This window comes from Zonotrichia leucophrys, chromosome 5, assembly GCF_028769735.1.
Source record: "Zonotrichia leucophrys gambelii isolate GWCS_2022_RI chromosome 5, RI_Zleu_2.0, whole genome shotgun sequence".
Lineage (NCBI taxonomy): Eukaryota > Metazoa > Chordata > Aves > Passeriformes > Passerellidae > Zonotrichia > Zonotrichia leucophrys.
Genome location: NC_088175.1, coordinates 47935721 through 47956817, shown reverse-complemented (window position 1 = coordinate 47956817; position 21097 = coordinate 47935721). Strand labels below are relative to the sequence as shown.

The 21097-nt window shown below is 48.2% G+C and overlaps 1 protein-coding gene across 2 annotated transcripts; it reads right to left on the bottom strand.

The window, feature by feature from the left end:
• Positions 1-720: 720 nt before the first annotated feature.
• Positions 721-20897, bottom strand: DEAF1 (DEAF1 transcription factor). Of its 2 annotated transcripts, none has more exons than XM_064715228.1 (13): positions 20801-20897; positions 19446-19543; positions 18971-19100; positions 17631-17777; positions 16696-16835; positions 16040-16105; positions 14993-15119; positions 12999-13127; positions 12142-12270; positions 10005-10255; positions 4209-4274; positions 2435-2524; positions 721-1403 (listed from the first exon to the last, which is right to left on the bottom strand). In XM_064715228.1, the coding sequence occupies exons 5-13, from the start codon at positions 16771-16773 to the stop codon at positions 1299-1301; spliced, it is 1041 nt and encodes a 346-aa protein (XP_064571298.1). In that variant the 5' UTR covers positions 16774-16835; positions 17631-17777; positions 18971-19100; positions 19446-19543; positions 20801-20897; the 3' UTR covers positions 721-1298. The 2 variants fall into 2 exon arrangements, with proteins under 2 accessions (XP_064571298.1, XP_064571297.1); XM_064715227.1 differs by lacking the exon at positions 20801-20897 and adding an exon at positions 20321-20665.
• Positions 20898-21097: the final 200 nt, after the last annotated feature.

The window sequence follows — 21097 nt, the reverse complement described above, 5'->3', positions numbered from 1 at the left end:
ATGGCATTTTTCTCTGTTTTTAAGTTTCCTGTAAGTCAGGATAGAATTTTCTGTTTGACAGCGTGTGTAATGTTGGGTTGGGTCACTCTGTGGTTCAGGTGGCCCTGCCTGGAGCAGGAGCTGAACAGCCATCCTCATCCACCATGACCAAACTGGAGCAAACAAGAGCCAGGACAAGTGACCCCCACAGGGACTGTGACCCCTCAACCAGAGCAAACAACAGTGACCCTTCATGGGGGTTGTGACCCCTAATGGGGGCTATGCCTGAAGCCAAGAACAAACCCAACCAAACAACCAGAGGCTTGTGCACCTGTCAAGACTCCTCTGAAATCTCCAACCACAAATAAAGGTTTAACTTAATTAACAAATAAAGGATTTAATTAACTATTAAAATAGTAGATTAATAATTAAAATTATTTTGTTGCAGTGAACAAAGCCACTAACTCCCTAATGGTCAGCACATTTGCAGCTCCTACAGGGCACAGACAGGACAGCCCCATATCCACCTTTGCTCACCTTGGGCTTGATCCCATCTGATTCTGGCCAGCTGGATGCTATGAGTGACATTCCAGGCACGCTGTGGAATGAAGCTGTGGAGAAAACACCTCCCAGGTAGACAGGGAGTACAGACACACATGCAGCTGTTGGTGCACTCACCTGAGCAGTTACCTGTACCACAAAGTGCTGCCCAGGGAATGAAGGGGAACCACTGGGCACACCTGTGCTTTCAGCTCATTTTATTTAACATGTTATTTTTCAACTATATTTAAGAGGAGAAGTCCAATGTGTTCCAGATTTGCCCAGCACAGAGGGAACACGGGAAACCCAAAAATCCTTTCAATGCCAAACTAAGAACTTGTACCGACTTTGTCAAGGCAATTAAATAAACCAACCAAAGGTTTGTTTGTCTTCTCTAATGAGAGGTAGGGAGGCCCCAGTAGGAGGAAGCACAGGCAGATCTCCTTGCAGCACCTGCTTCAGATCCATCTCAAGAGAGATGAGGAGACTGCTGTAATCCACATGGTGGAGGATCCAGTCAGGCAAAGGCAAAGCCTCCCAAAGCCAGTCGGGGCTGGGACGGAAGGGAGAGGGTTCCAGATGAGGTTTTCACAGTCTCTGTATTATCCAAAGCTTTGGAAGGGGATTGGGAATAGACAAGTACTGTCACAGTATCAAAAAATCAATGAAAAATGAGTCTGCTAGTGAGAAGAATGCTGTTGGCACAGGACAGACCGTTCCCGCCGGTCGCCGATCCAGCCGGCCCCGCGTGTCCATGAACGGCTGCGGAGGTAGCGCCCTCACACGGCGACCTTCTCCATCACATTGTCCGGGACGTGCACCTCGTTCCCTTGCACCGTCACCGTGGCTGACTGGCCGCAGATGTGCTGGTGGTCCTTCCAGTCCTGCCAGGGGAGAGCAGAGGGAAAGGCTGTGAGCAGAAGAGGCCCTTGGAGAAGGGCCCTCCCTGTGTGAGAAGCACTCTCTCTCCACAAACCAGACCAATGATGGAGGACAAAGGAGCCATGCACTGGATCAGTGTAAGAGGTGGAATCAGACTAAGCAGAATGCTGCCATCTCCACACAAACCACAATCCAGGATTATCAGTGTCAGTCAGATGGAAAATTTACTAGAACTGAGTCAGAACCCTGACTTAAAGCCTCTCCTCTCCTGAAAGGAAGCTCTCAACACTGAGTGCTCCTGAGGGACAGCGCTGTGCTGGATCTTAGCTCAGCTAGGACAGGAACAGATTTCTTTTGGAACTGACTGAATTCAGAACAGCTGACTCTGCCTGAACCTGAACCTGGCTACCCAGCAGAGCTGTAATGGCTACACTGAACCATCCTTCTCTCCAAGCAAGGGCCAAGGGTCACTGTAAGGAACTGGTGTGAAACATGACACACAGCAGCTTCCTCCACTGTACTTCACACTGTTCCCATCTCCCAAGCTCACAACTGTAGAGTCTGTCCCACTGTACCACCTGCAGCATCACAAATAATGGAAAGGAGAACTATGTCCTCAGTGCCATGGCAGGAGCAGCAGGGAAGGAAAGAAGCAGCATGAAGGGGCTGTAAAAGTGCTCCCATCTCCCCACAGATCCCAGTGAGGTGTCCATGCTTCATTTCTAGTGTTACTTGGATTTTTTGGGTCACCTTTGGGAAGGTGTGTGCAAACCTGGGGACCTTCTCTACCCTTTTAACCCTGTCCTGCCTTGCAGACCTGCCCCATCACTACAGCCTTGTTGGTGATCCCACTGGCAGGGTGGGTTTGGAGTGCTTAACCCACGCAAGGCTCTGCTCTGCCTGCCTGGCTCTGCTGTCCGTTCCTCCCTCAGTACTGACACCCATCAGGTGACAGCCCAAGCAGCCTGGCTGTCCCCAGGGTCACACAGCCCTCCCCAGGGAGCTGAGCCCCAAGTCCCAAGCAGGCTGATACCTTCCGCTGGCAGAACGTGGAGCAGTAGTTGACTTTGTGGCATCCTGTGCACTCGTTGGTGGCCTCCCGCCCGCAGTTGACGCAGGATTGCTGTGGGAAGGGATGGAGAGGGACAAGTCACACAGAGAAAGAGAAAAACCAGGGGCATCACCGAGCTGCAACAACAGTGCGGTGATGGCTGGAATGCCAGAGCAGTGGGAAAGCTCCCATTTCCCAAAATAGCCTCAGCACACAACCCACAACAAAGAGGCCCAGTGGCCTCTGGATACACCCTCAGAGACCCACTCTCCTTCCTCTTTTAGCAGGAAATGAAATTTCATTTGGAAAATGAAATGTACCTGTTTTTCTTTCTGTCGGCAGGAAGCCCTCCCAGAACTGTGTGTGGACACTGAGTGGTCATGGAAATCCATCCCCACCAGCCCAGGGAAACCTCCCTCCAGATAGGTCTGGTATCCATCAGTCAGGTGACTACAGGAGTCGGGTGTATCCCACCCAGACATGTCAGGCTGTGCACAGGCTGTTGACACACAAGCTCTGAGGTTATCCCAAATTTAAAGGTTTAAAGGCAGATTTCATTGGTGGTTTTGTTGGGTTTATAATCCTGTGTATATCTAAGAGAAGGTCTAAGGAAGGACAACAGACTAAGAATACAGATGGGACCCTTCAGGTATTTCCCCCTAGTTTGAGGGAGGAAAAAGGCATCTGCTCCTAGGGGATATGTTCCTTGGTCCTTTCCCAGTCATGACTACATAAGAAGTGTACAAAGTTGGAAACAGGAGTCAAATTAAGAAGGCTCTAACAGAAACCAGGATTTAAATCCAGAAGTAAGGTGAGATAGGATACACAGGTGAAAAATCACACCTGCTTTTTAAGTGATGTTTTTGTGTCTATCGCTTTAATCTTATTTTGGTGACATCAATTAACATAACCTGTATATTTAGGTGGAAACATCATTGAACTACCACCAAAATAAGCACTTCACAGAGCATTCCACTTCCAGTTCATTAAATCCCTGACAAATCATTAGCACGTCAGCAGCAGAGACAAGAAGTGTTGCTGGGCTGTGAAAGTATTGTGGGCTCATCAGTTCCTCCAGGCTTCTTCTGTCACTGAGCAAAACCACCCCAGAAATCAGGGCTCTGATTAACACCCTCTTTCACACTTTTCCATGTACCTGCAGTAAACAGCTGGTGACACTGAACTGTGTTTGTGCTCCTGATGTGCAGCTGTGGGTTTGGGACACCAAAAATGGCCTAAAGCTGTGATTTGGGACTTGCAAAGCCTGCCCTGAGGGGAGACTTGACTGGGGCTGTTTGTAACTGGAAAATGTGGAAAATACATGGGGCATGGTTGTACCTGCAGATATGAAAGAGAACTGAGCAACACAGCTCTAAGGGCTTCAGTCATGGGTCCAGAGCTGACTCCCATTCCAAATACCAGAGGAAATTGTGGAATTATGAAAACCAGCTCACAGGACAGAAAAGAAGCAAATTGTCTTCCTGTCACAGCTCTGTGACAGCCACCCACCAGAGCTGCAGCACCACCACTCAGAGGTGAGGGAGACTGATGAACCTGGCCAGGTGAAGGAGCATAGAAATCTGGAATGTTTTGGAAAGGGGAGACACTGCTTGGAGCACTGGCCAAGGGAAGGAAGGGCTCAGATCCTTTGCCAGAAGGCCAGACACAGAGCACAGGATTCCACACCTCTGAGTCTTTAAATGGAATAAGACAAAGACCAAAAGGCTCTTCACAACATGAGACATCCCCAGCCTACCTTGATGATGATTTCTGTCTTCCCATCCACATCCTCTGTTTGTTGGAATAACTGGCTCTGGTATTGCTGCAAGGAGAACACAGCAGACAAGTCACTTCCCAGCCAGAGCACGATGTGAGGGGTTGGAAGGGTGCTGGGATGGAGGCTCCCCATGCTGAGCTGTGCCTGCCCAGCCCCACACTGCAGCTGCAAGAGGACAGGGTGGCCCCTCACTCCTCACTTCTAGGAGAGGGACACTGTCACCTGATGTGGAGACAGGGCAAGGAGCCCGTGAGAGAACAGCCTGAGGTGACAAATTACCAGCTCAGTACAGCATTTCCTCCAAGCCCAGCTCCCCACTCCACCCAGCCACACATCTGCCCTTAAACTGGGGGGTTTAACTGCAACTCCCCCACACATGGGAACTAGAAAATCAGCACAGGAAACACGAGGAAAACACCAAGGTAACAGGGCCAAGTGGCACATTCCAGGGCCAAATTTTGGGTCAACTCCAGTGATCCTAATTCACAAAGGTACAGCCCACCAAAAAGGATTAGGGGGAAAAAAAGCTGAACAAATTAAAACACCTTAGACTTTAGGAGCAGCACTAACCATAATCATTACTCCTCCTTGAAACAGAAGAGTGAGAGGGCTGTAGAACAAGTTGTGACTCCATCAGTCCTCTGGAGGTGATCAGAGCCCACTCTGGCTGCCTGGCAGAATCACTTCACACCAACTCAAGCCCAGCCAGATGCTGCTGTACCTGCTGCAGCAGCAACACACTCAGCAATGAGGGACAGAAGTCCCAAACCAATGGCATCCAAACCCAATCCCAAATTAATTATGTGCTAACCCTGGCTTAAATGTATTTGGAACAGTTAAAAAGTCCAAAAAAGCTGAATCCCTTCCTCCAGGCCAAGCAGGTTCATCCAGGAGTTGACTCAACACATAAGGAGATTAAAGGCTTAATTTACAAGTATATGACCTGAGAGCACAGTATTTATTCTCCTGTGAAACCACAACCTTCAAAACCTTGATATTACTGTGACAGAAATTAAATTAAAAAACTCTAGGCAGATGGAGGTGGAGGCAGAGAAGCCTCTTGCTGTGGCCTGCCAGGGGTGTGATTTGGTTTTGCCCTATTTGACAAGGTGATTCCAGCCATGCACAAACCATGGAGAAGGAAAAGGTGTGATAAGAGAGAGGAACAAGCCAGACACATTCAGATCTCTCACAGAAACAGCCCTACAAAATGCAGAATCTCCAATTCCCAAGAGTATCACTGCTAGTTTGGAATACACAAGCCACTGTTTGCTGACCAGAGACTATTTCTTAACTGTCCAACCCTTTTTAGATTAATTTCATATTCTCCAGCCCTGAATTGGTTTAATCTTAAAAAGCATTCAGATGCCCCAGCTGTTTGCTGATTTAATTTTCCACCTTGCTTTCAAACAGGCAGGGCTCCAGAAGCATCTCTGCTTTGCAGAGGGCTATTCCAATTAAAACATTTGTGGGATTTCAACACTCATTCTCTTCAACTTATACAGAAAATACAATTAATGCATTTCTTGAATCTCTTTATTATTCCCCAGCAATTCTGGCACAGAATTTAGTGAGTATGTGTAATGTCCCCATCCTAAAGTTTATCTGATATTAACATTGGATTAATGCACACTCAGAAAAATTACATTGCCCAAGCACACCAACATGTCAGTCCTGCCTTTAATCTCTTCATTTCGGGCCTGATCTGCAAATGTCACATATCTATTGCAAGAGACACTGAGTCTTTGTTACTCCACTCACCCTAAATTCCCAGATGTCTTTCCCTTACCAAAAAATGCAGCAAAACCAAATGGAGATATTAACCAGGGGATCAGATACTCAACCACAACCTAATTACTAATGATACTCCAGAACTGTTTCTTAACAGCCACATGGAATTCAGCCAGAGCAGTTGTATTTAACTAATCCCACACAAAATGCTGCAATTCAGAAAAACCTTATAAATCCATATTTCCATTTTTTGCAATATCATGAGGCATTTTGGAAGTTCATATAAACATGGAGCTGGAGGGCTCCTGGTTTGCTTTTCTTTTGGGATATCATTCCCCAGGACTTCTAAGTAACACAAATGTAACCTTACTCAGAGGCTCCTAACACTTTGCAAACTTGCACATGAGCTCTCTGGGAAGGAACTGTTATTTTCAACTGAGGCACAGTGAGGCCAAGGACTTACCCAGGGACATCAAAATGACTTGTGGGAAAGATGGAAACAAAATTTGAAGGAGATCCTCTGTCTTGAAATTTGCTCAACAAACCATGACCCTTGAACAAATTTACAGAAATTAAGAAGTACAAAGAAAGCAACTGAGTGCATGCCAGAACTGCCAAAATACTAAATTATGTGCTAAAAAACTTCCCTGCTGGTGCAGCCTTTATCTACAGCATTTGAAACAGTTCTTTCAGAAGGGATAAGGATGTTCCCAGCCCCTGACACAGGGCTGAGATGGTACAAGGAGGGAGGCAGAGTGCAAACCTCTGACATCAGACACACTTCCCACAACCACCGACACTGCCCAGCACAGAGCACAGCTCCTGCTGTTTAAAGCTAAGGCAACCTAACTGCTGCTCTATGGGAGCAGGACAGCTCATTTGTGCTATTTAATGACTCCAAAGCTCATTAAATAATAAATACAATACTGAAACACACTATAGTGAGTTTGTAACATACAGCGAGGCACCTAAGTTTGTGTATCCAGTTGGGAACCAGCCTGGTTCTATCAGATCTCTCCAATACTGCTCTGTACTAAGTCACTCTTCCAGGCAGAGCTGAGTCTGCAGCTCTGTTATCATCTCATCTGCAGCCCAGCCTCCCTGCAGCTCTGACACAAGGACACCACCAGGAAAGGCTCCCCCTGTTTGCTCACCCTTCAAGTTCTATCAGTGGAATGAACGAAGTGGTAATTAAGCACCAATTTCCTTTGTAAAAAATGCCCTACCTGAAGGGCATGAAGGCCTCTCTGTCTGCCTCTCATATACTTTAACTGCCCAAAAAGCCATGGGACCACACACATACTCAGAGTGGGAAACTGACTTACAAACCACTCGGAAACTGGGAAAGGCCCTTTGACCAACACAAAAGCAGAGAGCCAGTTCTTTGACCTTTAGTGTAATTGCTTCCCTGTATCCAGGAACACAGAGTTTTGTCCATATATGGAATTCACAAGCAGGAATTCATTCAGAGATAGGTACTTGTGGTGCTTGTGATACTGCCTGGATGGTTCCAGCAGCCAGCACAGCTTAGAATTGTCTGGATGATAAAAAATATCAGCATGAGTATTGTGGTTTCACCACAGTGCACAAGTGTGGAGGTCCCCATTACACACAGACAATGGTGAGACACAAGTGGTGTAACTGGGCATGCAGCAGTTCCTGGGAAAGGGGTTTTCTCTGGAAATCATGTGCTCATCCTTCCCATATCAAGCCAGCTTTAATGGGATTCTAACTCCCATTCCCAGGACAAGAAGTAACTAGAAGAACATCAAAGAGAGCTGGTTTTGGATCAGAGGGTGTGGAGAAGGGACTGAATAACCATTCCAGAAACCACTGTGAGGATAAACAGAAGGGAAGATGCACATAGACTGGAAAAAAAGCAGAGTGAAGCTAAACAAAAGCAGATGTTTATCACTCAACTGTGCCAAAGCTTCCAATATTTCAGTGTCCCACTCTGTGCAGCTTTCCAGCAGTAGCCAGCCCAAGCCTGGGCAGCAGCACCGGCACCTGTTCTGCAGGAGGGAGGCAGGGAAGGATTAGACTCCCAACATATCACACACCTGCACATCAAAGATGCATCATATGGGAGAGTTTAGCATGGCAAAGAATACCAAAGAGGCTGCAAGGACTGTCCTAGGGGTCCTCAGCTTCCAGCAAAGTCTTCCCACACCTCTCTTCCAGGCCTGTTGCTGCACACTCATGCCTATGGATTCAGTGGAAAACTGATGTTAGCACAATGCTGATGGCACCAGCAGGAAAGTGGTGTTTGGGAAGGGAGTTCAGCAGCAACTGATGGCTCCAACACTGCCCCCCACCTCTCTCTCCCTAGTTCACACCAGCTGTGGATCTGTGGGAAAAGGAGAGCACCTTCAGGATTAAGGTATATTTGGGTGCATGCATGAGCTGGTGGTCAGAAGGATCCGAGATCCCTACCCATGCATCAGTTACATAGAAGAAGAGCAAGGAGAAGAGGGCAGTCCTTGTGGATAATCCCTGTCCACAAGAGAGAGAAGATGGGAACCAGTCAGGGCTCCTGTGTGGCCAGGCAGCCTGCCAGTCCTACCACCAGGACTCGTGTGAGTCAGCTCTGCTTGCACAGTTCTCAGTAAAACACCTCTAAACTTCACTGCACATCTTCCTGAGAGGGATCAATCTGATTTTTATTTATGGTTTCACGTATGCTACACATAGGGTGAAGAATTCCTGTAAGTTATACATGTCGGTACATGTACTGGTAACCCTGTTCCTGCGAGGGCTCTGCCTGGCAGCCAATCAGGGCCAAAAAAACCTCCACGATGACCCTGTCAGCGACCCGCCCCACCCGCCGGTACGGCAAAGGCTCGGATTCCCATGAACAATATCGGTACAATCGGGCTGTGCCTTAGCACATAAAGGTGGTTAACTGTGACAAAATGGTGAGTCCTTTTGCTTTGGGTTTCTTGGAGGCATCAGGAGCTCGCTGGGAGAATCACCTTGGCCCTTCTTCCCCCCCACCCTCACCTTTTCCTCCCTGTGGTCCTGCTTCCCTGCCCCTACCTCTTTGCCCTGCTTCTGCCAACCAGATGTCCTTGTGCTCCGCTGCCTCCCCCACAGCCCGCTGCCTCCACCGCGCTCCCCGGGCGCAGCTGCAGCCGCCTGCACCGAGCCGCGGCCGCCGCGGTGTTTGTGCGCTGCCCGCCCCGCCATCCCCCACAGCGCTCAGCCCGGGAACACCAGCCCGGCGTCACCGCCCGCGCCCAGACAAGCCCGCTGCCGCCGCCGGGACACGCTGCCGCTGCTGCTGCTGCTGCTGCTGCCTCGAGAAGACTGCGCCCGAGCATTGACAAAAGCCGCGGGGTCTCGCCGCGCCCGGCAACACGCACGCTCCGCCTCTGAGCTGGCGCTGACAGAGCACCGGCGTGCTTGCGGTAACGCTGTCCCTTCTTCTGTTTCTTTCTCCGTCTCTCTTTTCTCCTCTCTGCTCTCTTTTCTATCCCCCTTCAGTAGGACGCGCACCCTTCTTTACATTCAAATATTGCCGCATTTGTGCTTTATTTTTATCTGAGAAACCTTCTTTATATTCAAATATTGCCGCATTTGTGCTTTATTTTTATCTGAGAAACCTATCCAAAAGAATCCTCCCCGACTCCCTCTTTTACCTTGGGACAGAACACTTCCCCATAAACTCTGTGTTAAGCTGTTCCACATATCCTATTGAAAGCCCAGCTCACTTGACAGCAGCCACTGCACTGCTGAACACTCACCAGCTTCCTCAGATTAGGACTCAGTGCCCACATCCCATAACTTTATGGATAGCTAATGGGAGAGCTCAGGATCGTGACACCAAACAGTCTGTACAACCAGCCTGCTGCCCACAGCTCCTGGAATCCCAGAGAACTTTATTCCTTTCCCCAGGATACAAATAACTTGGGAAGATTTCTCTCGCTAACATTGCTTTCAAGGCTTGGAGAAACAATTTCCAGTACCACTGCTCCCGCCAGCAACTACTCTGCTCACCACTCAGCCCCAAAGGTGCCCATGGCTGAGCCGCTGTGGCACGGTTACCTCTTTCCTCTCCACATCAGCCTGGATCTTGGCCTGTGTGACAGCAGCCTCACGGAAGGAGGAGCTGGCCTGCTTGGCCTGCTCAATCAGAGTCTTCAGCTGCTGAGCTGTGCTGAGCAGGGAATTGACCATCTCCTCCAGGTAGAGCCAGCTGCGCTGCTCCGTCACCTCCAGCCCGTTCACCACCGACGGCGACATGGCTTTGGTGGGCGTCGGGGGGGGCACCGCCAGGGCAGGCAGAGACGTCAGCACTGCACAGGAGGAACAAGGGAGAATATACAGACAGTTAGGGGCTTTCATTTCCATCAAGTGCTGGTGGTGGTGGGGTGCTGGTTTTTGTAGTTTTTCTGTGGTGTTTGGTTTCTTTTCTAAAATGTGGTTTGCAGAATTTCCAGCCCAGGAAAGTGTTTGTTAAACAGATTGTTCCTTCTGCAACATCAAGTGCACATCTGGGCAGAACAAGCCCGTGGGCACTCTCAAACCCATGGGACAAGAACACCTCCTCTTGACCTGGATGACCCTGGGAAGAGTTTAACACCTCCCAGCACGGCTGTGGAGAAGCACCATGATGCAGTGAAAGCAGCATTCCCAGGAACTCCTCCACCACTGCCAAGAACATTTCCCTCAGCCACGGCTAGGTAAGGTCAGAGTAAGTCACTCAGTGACCCAATACTTTACAGAAACATCCTGATGATCCTGCCCAGATGTCAATTCTCAGGTTGCAAACCACAAAATTCAAGTACTGATCCACATCACACTCTCTGTGCTTCCTGAATTCTGATCTTTACACAACCCTGGCCAGACACTGGACCTTACCCCAGACAGTCACCATTACCTCCACGTGAGTGTATTCCAAACATGGACTTCCCAAAACCATGGGTTGGGAAGCCCTTTAATAACCCAGCAGTTACTGTGTCACTGAACCAGTTACTTTCACATTAGGTTTGTGTGTACACTGGGAGATCAGGGTATGACAAAATTAAATCCAGACCCAGAACTCCACCACACACAGCATAAACTCAGCTTAGGTAACATTCCAGGAAGAAATGTTATCTGGCTTTCCTTTTCCAAAATGTAATTCTAGCAATAAATACTCACCATCTGCCAAAAAATTCAATCCAAGACATTCAAATCTACCAACACTGACCTCGACATTCCCCACTGAATTCTTTACTGGTACAAAGAAGGTACCACCAGCCTCAGGGTTGTGCAGACTTCTTACCTCAAAACACCCTTAATTAAAACAGTAATTTTAATGAACTTGCACATGAGTGGCATGGAACTATTTGCACTTAGATATGAGTACGAGATAAACCAGTCTTTTTTATCAGTGTCTGTTTGCACAACAGCCTTTCCCACTCTCCATTTCCAGCACAGTATTTATACCTGCCTGGCATTTGATAACTTATCAAACAGGAATTACTTCCAATTCCTCTTCCAATTCCAATTCAAACTGCTGAAATGTATATAATGTATTTATATTTTGTTTGACTTATCCTGGCATTTTTCACTCCATTTCAACCCTCTCCTAGTTTGGGTTTTTTGGCACAAGTACATCAGGCAAGAGAAAGTATTCACTGGTGAGAAAACAATCAATGTTTAATTAGTAACATCAAGATCTGACTAAGTCTTAAACACAAGAAGATCTGACTCTGGAGACCAGGAACATCCTGCCACTCCAAATAAATAAATAAGGGTCATACAGAGGGGATTGAAAACTGACACTAAACCTGGTCAAAAGTACCCCCAGCACGCATCACTGGGGTAAAGGGATGTCTAGAAAACCTTCTGTGGCATGATTTTAATTGGGTTTGTTCTCCTCAGATCGAACACTAAATAAATGTTCAGCCACAGTGCCCAAAGAGGACAAAAGTCTGGAAGCAAAATCTTTAGGAACAGCAGGGAATGCAAGACAACTCATGATGCAGAATCACAGCAGCCGCCCCTGGCACAATCAATAAATCAAAGCTCTCAATAAAGAGTGAAAAATTTCCCACAAAGGGGAAACCTGCTTGTCCAAATCTTAGTATCTGTAAAACTCACAAGCAAAAGAGAGCAAAGTTTCTTTTTCTTCCCCAGTCTTTACCTTTGTTGAGAAAGATGGGAGGAAACTGAAGCCCAGGGAGAGCAAACGTACCGATTTTGGGATGAGACGTTGGCAGTGCAGCCTCAGGGAAGGGTGAGATCTGGCAGTTGTCCTGGTAACTGGGATAGTGAGGCTCTGGATGAGACACCCGGCAAGGCTGCTGGACGTTGGTGTCCTGAACTGCAGGAGAACAAGGGCCTGGGAATCACTGACACAGCGGGCAGGTGTTCCTTACCCTGCATTCACCCCTATGTTTTTATGGTTTATACAAGTTCCTGCACTCTGTGGTAATTCCCAAGGGTTGAAAATGTGAAACAGCAGCAGGATCTCACAGAGTCAGCAAGCAAGGAATCCTGGTCCTGACTCCACCATGTTCTACTTTCACCTTTAGAGCCACAGGTTCCTTAGTGCCATCCCACACATTGAAATACCCACGATCATCACAGAGCTCCAAACTCATTCTTGGAGCAAGATCATTCCCCCAGGAGAGCTCACAACCCAAAGCATGACTCAGACTGAGAGAACTGAAATGTATGTCATGCATTTATATTTTGTTTGATTTATCCTGGCATTTTTCACTCCATTTCAACCCTCACCTAATTTGAGGTTTTTTGGTAGTATTTCAGGTTAAATGAGGAGTTAAAAAAAATATTACAGAGATGAACATAAATCCTAGGAACTCAGTAGAGGGGAACATTAGCAGCTGCCACACCTGGGCAAAGCTTCTCCTTTGGTGCAACTGCTAAGATTTCAAATTGCTGAAATGACCTCACAGGAAAGACAGTGCCTTGGGCAGTGTCTCCCTTGAGAAATAAATCCTTTGTGTTGCATTCAAAATGTTCAGCAGCGGGCATCCAAACCTCTTTTCCTCCTCCCCATGGCCGTCTAGGAGAGAGCTGAGCTCTTACCAGTGGCTCCAGAGAAAACATCCCCCTGTGCTGGGCTCTCTGAGATGATGGCCGTGGCCTCCACGGTGGACGCGCGGTCGAAGGTCAGCGCCCCCGAGGTTGTGATCTGTCCAGAGGGAGTCACGGTGACTGCAAACATTAAAGCACTTTCATAATTAGCACTCAGAGCAGAGGACATGCCTGCCCAGCTGTTTGTTGTTATCCCTGTGCTGCACCACCCAAGCTCAGGGGACTCACAGATCACCAGCCTGGGACAACCCAGTTTGGATCACACCTGTGACCAGTGCAGTTGGAAAGGGGAATAAAAGCCCCAAGGGGTTTCTGAAGGCTCTGCTGTCCTTCCAAGGCTCTGGGGGCACGAGGCCAAAATGTTAATTTACAACCTAATATCTCCCAAATCACCACACTTTCAGTTATTTTATGAACCATAACACTTCCCAAAGATTCAGTGAGGCCACACACCCCAATTTCTGGCTGCTTTATGACAATTTTAGCAAGAGTGTTTGTTGTTACTTAAATCAACACAACAACTTGTGGATTACGGCTAATTCCATGACAGCTGGGCAATTTTAGCTGTTTATCTACACAAAGTGCTAGAATGTGCTCAGCCAATGCAAGGAACAAGGCACAAAATCCTTCTGGATAATTATACCTGAGTGGCTTCTGAATGTTTAAAATCCATTTTAAAGAGGATTATTTAACTGGTACCATTAATTGGTGATGGTCTGATTCTGTGGCACACAATAATAAAATTTTAAAATACTGTAGCTACAAATTCCTGGCTGAAGTATTTGGCCACCAAAACAAGAAGTTCTCTCTTCCAGTGCCATCATGAGAGAAGGAGCAGCCTCACAGCACCTCACATAACAAACCAATACAGATTCAACCTATTCGGGGACTAAAAAAACCAAAGCCATAAAACAACTCTGCAGAATCCTTGTGTGTTTCTCCTCCTACTGTTGCTGATGATCTAATCTTACTTTTCTGTTCTTTTTTTAGATTTCTGTTGCTTCCTCCTTGACTCACTTTGTGCTGTTACCTGCAGATGATGCCAGTGTGCCGAGAGCAGGAGGACAAATGGATGTGACTGGGGATGTGTGAGCTGGATCAGCTTGCAAATTAACTCCTGTTCTCACACAGATAATTTGCCAATCAAACCAGTAACTGACAAAGCTGAATGTTGGAGAGGGATTCAGTGCAGATCAAAGCATCACCTGCCTCCTTCATTAACGACTTTCAGGCTGGGGGTTTCATTCCAGCTGCTTCCAGGCTATTTTGCAAGGAATAGCACAAATCTTACTCCAGCTTCTAAGGGACACAAAGAAGCTCAGAGGATGGAATGGGGATTTCTGGCAGAGCAGAGAAGGGCCAGCCTCTCCCAAACCTAATTCCAACAGGAAATTTCTCAGTTGTTATTTGTGAAAAATCAAACTGAAATCCACTAAGGATCCAGGCCAGGATCCCATAATTCTCCCCCCACTGAGAGCAGGTACAAGGGGCAATATAATCATATACTATAACCACAGTATCCTGAAATGCTTGGGCTTGGAAGGGACCTTAAGGTCATCTCCTTCCACCACCCTACCATGGGCAGGGGCACCTTCTCCTAAACCAGGCTGCTCCAAGCCCCATCCAGCCTGGCCTTGAACAATTCCAGGCACAGCACATAACCCAAACCTCTCTAAGCACAAAATATGAAACCTACTGTTCATGGCACAAGGATGTCACAATGCTTAAACCTGAGTCTCCTGGAGGTCTAGAGCTGCACTTTTTCCTATTCAACTTGTGTTCAGATGTGGCAACACTGTGCTACTTCCTATAAAATAGGAAGTGACACTGAGACAATAAAATCATCCAATGAAAAGAATGTGACCAAAAAAAAGGACATTTTTCTCAGCTGGACAGTTCCAAGGGGCCACTAACAGACATAAAACACCTAGCAGGGCAACTCTCCAAAGGAAGGAAGCAATTTTTACCAGGAGAAAAGAACCTACACGTAGTTGCAGCAGTGGCTGGAAGCAGAGTGATGTTTTTGGAACAATTCTTCTTCACTGGAGTTGCCGGTATTTCGTTTTCTTTTTTCCGCCTTTTATATGGCACAAAGAGTCGTATAGGGCCACTCTGGGTAGAAAAACACCAGAAAGAAAATGAAAAGAAAAAAGGAAAAGGCATTAGCTAAGGCATCTCTTTGGAGACTCTGGTTTTACACTCATCTTTCCAGGAACAGCAGCACAGATCCCTATGCATGATGTGTGGTTTGCAACAATAGACCAAAGCACTTAAAAGTTTTCCAAACAAAAAGAACTTTGAATAAAAAAGAAAAGTTAAACTCAACTCCCTCCAGCTGAAGAGGCACAAATTCAACATCTTCCCACTATTATTTAAGGAGTAGAACTGGGCAGATAATCAGCTGCTGGCCAAGGTGGTGGAAGAAAAGAGAAAAAGAGGGAGGAGAAGAGAGGAAGCAGTTCCAGGCTAGAAAACGAGCACATCAGCCAGTTCATAGCAGAAAAGAAAGGCAAAGCACCAGGTCAAGCTAAAGAATTCTGCTTCAGGATTTAAATCTCATTTTTGAAACAAACTAGCAAAAAAATCAAACCCCTAATCAACTAACAAAAAAACCTCAAGTAGTTTTAAAATGAAAATACTGACCTATCATAAGATTATGTTACTTCTTTACAAAAATATTTTTCCAATTCAAAACATTGTGAAATTTGAGTCAAAAATCATGAATAGCACTGACATCCCCAAAAGGCATTTTGCATAGATATATTAATTAGAAAATGAGAAAACAAAAAAGAAAAAAAGCACTAAGTAGGATCTACTTTTACTGAGGGTCTGCAATAATGCCAGCAGTTCCTTATCTCCTTCCTCACAGGGCAGGGACAAATCACCTGTCCCTGAACGCTCATGTGTCAGGGCACTCAATTCCCAGGACACTCATGACCTGCTCACCCAAGAGCTGGGGCAGCTTGACTGGTTAATTTGTCCAACAAAAATAATTAGTTCCCAAAGTAATGGATGTAAAGCCTCCCACTCACCAGGGTCATGTCGTCACAGCAAGCGGCACAAGTACACGAGGCAGCGTGGGGATTTAAAATCCCATCCTGGAATCAGAGGGCACCAGTTCAGCATGAGAGTCACCAAAACCACCCAGAGCACACCTTGATCTTGCTAAAAAATGTGGATGGCACACAGAGTGGTACCCATTCCCTCCTAGATGCTGTACAGTAACAAAGAGGCCAGTTCCCCCCACCAGTGCAATAGGGTGAGAGGGTCAGAGGAGAGAAAAGGAAAACCAAACTTTTTCCACACCCAAAGGCCAGGATATATGAATTTGAGATTTGATTTCTGCTTAAACAAAAATCAACTGTCAGCCTAGTGGTAATGCCAAGTTCTCCAGGAGACTCAAAGAGAGGACCCAAATAATGAAAATGAAGAATGTGTGGCAGGCAAAGACATTGAAGGAGATCAGGCTACTGAATTGCAGTATCACAGGTGAGAGCTCAACTCCAGTGGCACAGCTCAAGGCTGGACTTCACCCTGAAGAAACTCTTTCCCAGTGTGCTTTTGAGACACGAAAACCAATTCCCCTACATCACTGCCCCTCAACCAAACCACGCCCTGCTCCTGGTGCCATCACACCTGGCTCCAGCTGCCCCTTCCTGCAGAAAGGAGGGAGCAAACTTAACCTTACGTGGATAAGGCACTGCAGGGGCCGCCCGGCGTAGCGGATGCTCCTCTTCCAGTCCTTGCTGCTGGCTCGCCCCGCCATGGCCTCGAACTCCGTGGGGCTGTACCAGTTGTCCCCTTGCTTAATGCACCTGCCCCGGCCTCCTGAAGCAAAGCAACAAAATACTCTGTTAGTCCAGGTTAAGGATAATTTTGCCACTTCTCTAAAGAAGAAAATATGAAAATTGCTGGACAAAAGAGCAGTTAATCTGTAAGAACCACTAACTATGCCCATTGTTCTACTACATCCATTTATTATCATGGCTGTGACAATGATGGGCATGTTCAGGGCTCCAACTCTGGGTCTCAAAAGGCTGTAAAAATTACTCCTCTACAAAAAAGAAAAGTCTTTATTGGACAAACATCACAAATTTAAGTCTTTCCTCAATGTGCAATTAAATTTCTGATCTTTTTTGTGTTTGTGGTGGGTTTAGAAGAAAACTTTCTGCCCACAAAGCAAGCAGTGCACTGGGCAGCCAGGCTGGCTGGCAATTTCTGCTGCAGCTTCCCCAGCTTCCCCACAGGGATAAAAGACAAGAGGAAGAGCTCAGAAGCCCCGTGAAGAGAAAAAATTATTTGCATTCCAGCAGGGATTCTTCAGAGTTTTGCAAAAACACAAGTCTACTTATGAGACAAAAAAAATCATTAAAGGAGTGAGCCTATTACTGAGGAGACTCACTGCATGGCAGCCTGGATATTTGCAGGTTTAAGAAAAAGTTAAAAACCCTCTGAAGAAAAAGCAAAACAAAAGGGAACAGTAAAATCAAAAGACTCTGGGCAGTCTTGGAAACTCTGTTGGTTTTTTTCCTGTCACAATCAGCCCTTAAGAACAGCCTGATTATAAGAAGAGTAGAGCAGGAAGAGAAGGAGCTGTGCCCCCCTCAGCCCGGTGGCAGTTACCTGAGCCCAGCCTGTTCTTGTACAGAATGCCGCTGATGTTCCGGCACCGCACCGGGAGCTCGTTCTCGTACACCGACGGGTCCCAGTTGTACTTGGTTCCACTCTTGCCCTGGACGGCTGCCAGAGGGGTAGGAGGAGACTGTGGTCCTTGCAGGAAAGGGAAAAGAAAGGTGTCAGCAACCAAAAGGCAGAGTGGTGTTCTGTCACAGAGAAAGAGGCTTTTGCGGGGTCGAGCCATTTGTCGGTGAGGGGAGACTCAGACACTCAATATGAGTGATAAGCAAATTCCGTTTATTGAAGAGAGCATCAGACACTTATACAGTGAGTAATAAGCTTATGAATATTCTGTAAGCTCAGCAATCTATTGGCTAAACTATACCATCAACTCTTCCTCATTCCTTAAGAATTACATGTCTCTTTTCTCATGTCTCTTTCACTGTTTGTTATCCTACCACAGCTAAGCCCAAAGACACTACTATCTGTGCAAGTGCAAAACTTAGAATTAGCCATAGTTTTGTACTTTTCTATTCTCTAGCAGCTAAATTCCCAACATCGTTCCATCCCATGCTCGGCTGGGTTGACTGGAGCAGCTGGAACGCCCCCACAATGAAGCAGCACAAAAAGCTCAGCCTGAACGAACTGAGAAGGGCTGATAATTAAGCAAAGAGGACCTGAGGAAACGGGCTCTAACAGGGAATAACTCTGAGACTGTGACCTGATCCTTACACCACGTGTAAGCTATGGTGTCAGGAGCTGGCTGGAGATTCCCCTGCCCAGAGCCCATCCTGTGGGAAGCTTTGGAGCGTTGAAGGTTTGCTGTGCCATCTCGTGGGCGGCAAGGAAACTGCCAGGCAGCCCTGAACAAAACCTCAGCGACACAGACACTAAAGTATCAGCCTGAATGGACATGAAAATGTGTTCCAGGAGCCGTGGAAAGAACACGTGCAGAACTGGGAGACTCGGATTTTTATTAACCATGTTAAAATTATCCGTGTGCCCTTGGGGGTGGGATGGGTGTAGAAAGCCTGGTAACAGGGCAAGATTTTTCAAGCAGCTTCTTTGACAGGGTTAGGACAAAGAATGAACAAATTAAACACATTTCTGACAGGAAAAAAATTTAAAAACAATAATGGACTCTTTCATTCCCAAGAAATACACAAAATACCGTGTGAGGACTTGATATCTTAAAAGTCTTTTCCAATCTGAACAACTTTATAGTTTTAAAAGAGGGAAAAGCATCCTTATAAAATTATGCACATATTTTTAGATTCCAGAAAGATGAGTGGAGTAGAAGCCATCCCTGTGGGAGAGTGACCCACCAGAAGCAGACTGTCTAATACCTGGTGTGAGCGGTGCTGAAGGCCCCTTGATCCCGGTGGTTTCGACGATGCTGCCATCCGTGTGCACCACTATCAGAGTGGCTTTCTCAGGGTTCAAGCTGTCCCCAATCTGGAGGGCTGTTCTCCCAGACTGCAGAAGAAATAAAGAGTTTAAATTGATTAAAACATTTCAACACAAATAGATTTCACAGGCACCCCAAAACTCCAATCTGTATGGTATGTATTAGGTTAATTTTTGAGTCTCTGAAGCAAATTCAAAGATTTCATGTTCCAGGTTACCAGCTCTGTTACCAGACAAATGTGTGGGGTGGAAAGGTAAGAAAGTTAGGAATAAAACCCCTGTATGTCCTCCAGCTAATGGGTTTGTAGTTTAATGCCTGGATATTACAACGAAAACAAGTCTTTGACCTTAGTACAGCTCTTCATTTACACTGAGAAACTTTGTCAAGGCCCTCAAATGAAAGGACACACTTACCAACACGTGTCCTGAAATTGAAGCTGCATTGGCCACAGATGTAGTGAAAACATTGTCTGCAGAGGCCCCCACGTTGGCCACTGTCACTGTGGTGACTTCTGGAATGTAAAACAGGGTTAATTTAATTTTCTGCTTCATGCAGAGAGCCTGATGAACATCTGAAAAATTCCTTCTTCCTTCCTTTCTAAATTAATTTCATTTTTCATTGCACCTGTAAGTTGTTAGGAACACAATCATTCTGATTTCTATTAATCTTTGGGTTCAACAGGCTTTAACCTCCATGAAACCAGGGCAGTCACTATCAGTATGTGATGAACTAAGGGAAAAATAAGTATGGCACCTGTACTAGGGATACTCCGAGCTGTGATGCTTTTATTTAAATAGGGGCGACTGGCAGACATCAGGATAAATTGAACAGCAGATTCTGCCTCTGTCATGTATTAATTCCCATGGTGCCATGACCTGCGCACGTCGCCCAGTTAAGAGCAGACAACCGCACAGCCCAGCGCTCCTGTGGTGTTCAGCGCTTGGCCTGGCTCAAATCTCTGGGTTCCCACGTGGGCGAGGGTGAAAGAACAACAGCAGCTGGGGCGGGCGAAGGGCTCGGGCCTCTGTGGCAGCGCAGCTCGGCTGCACGACGCTGCTGTGTGACTGGGAACGCTTGGCTGTGCGGACACGGGGCCGCGGCTCAGGCGCACCGGGGGCCTCCCGCTCTTTACTGTGTGTGAAGGGGCGGAGTGTGGGATTCGGCGAGGGGGCGGGAGCGCTCCCTGAGGGAGCTCGCTGTCCCAGCCCGAGCCCCGGGGGCTGTGTGGGGGCCGGAGCCCGGGTTGGGGGAGTCCCGGGCGGGCTGAGGGAGCGCTGCCCGCCCTGACCTGCGAAGGCAGCGGCGGCGGCGGCCTCGTCGGCGCTTGGCATTGGCGGTGCTCCCATCTCGATGTGCCCGGCGTCTGCCGCCATCACCGTTACCGCCTCCTCCTGCTCCGCCTCCCCCTCCGCTGCCTGCGGTGGCTCCCGCTGCTGCCCCGGTCCCGCGGGCAAATCGAGCTGTCTGGCGGCCGAGTCGCCGTCGCGCTTCTCCATGCGCGGGGCCGGGGGTGGCCGAGCCCGCTCCGCCTCCCCCCCCCGGGCGCGCTTGAGGGGGGTCCTGCGGGCAGGGGGGACCGGCGAGCCGAGCGCAGCCGAGCCTGCCCGACCGCTGACGAACGTGTTCGGGGCCTTTCGACCGAGTTCCGATGAGGCCCGAAGCGGCCCGAGCCGCTCGGGCCCCGTGCGAAGGCGGCCGGCGCGCGCGCTCCCTGCCGGCTGGCCAATGGGGCGCGGCCGAGTCCGCGCGGCGCGGCCCGAAGCGGTACCTGACGGATCGGGTGAGACCCGAGCCCGCCCGAACGCGGCCGAGTCCCCGAGCGGTGCGGCCCGGCGAGGCGAAGAGTCCCGAGCGCGCTCGAGCAGTGTCCGATCTCAGCCGAAGGCGGTAGCGAGGAGCGCCGATGTGTGCCGAGTCCTCTCCGATCGCGCCCGAGCTCCGCTCGCCGGCCCGAACGGAGACGCCCGAACGGGCAGCGCCCGAATCCGCCCGAAAGCGACCGAACCGGGCCGAACGCTCCGATCGCGCCCGAAGGCGGGTGGGCGGGGCGAGTGGCCGCGCGGGG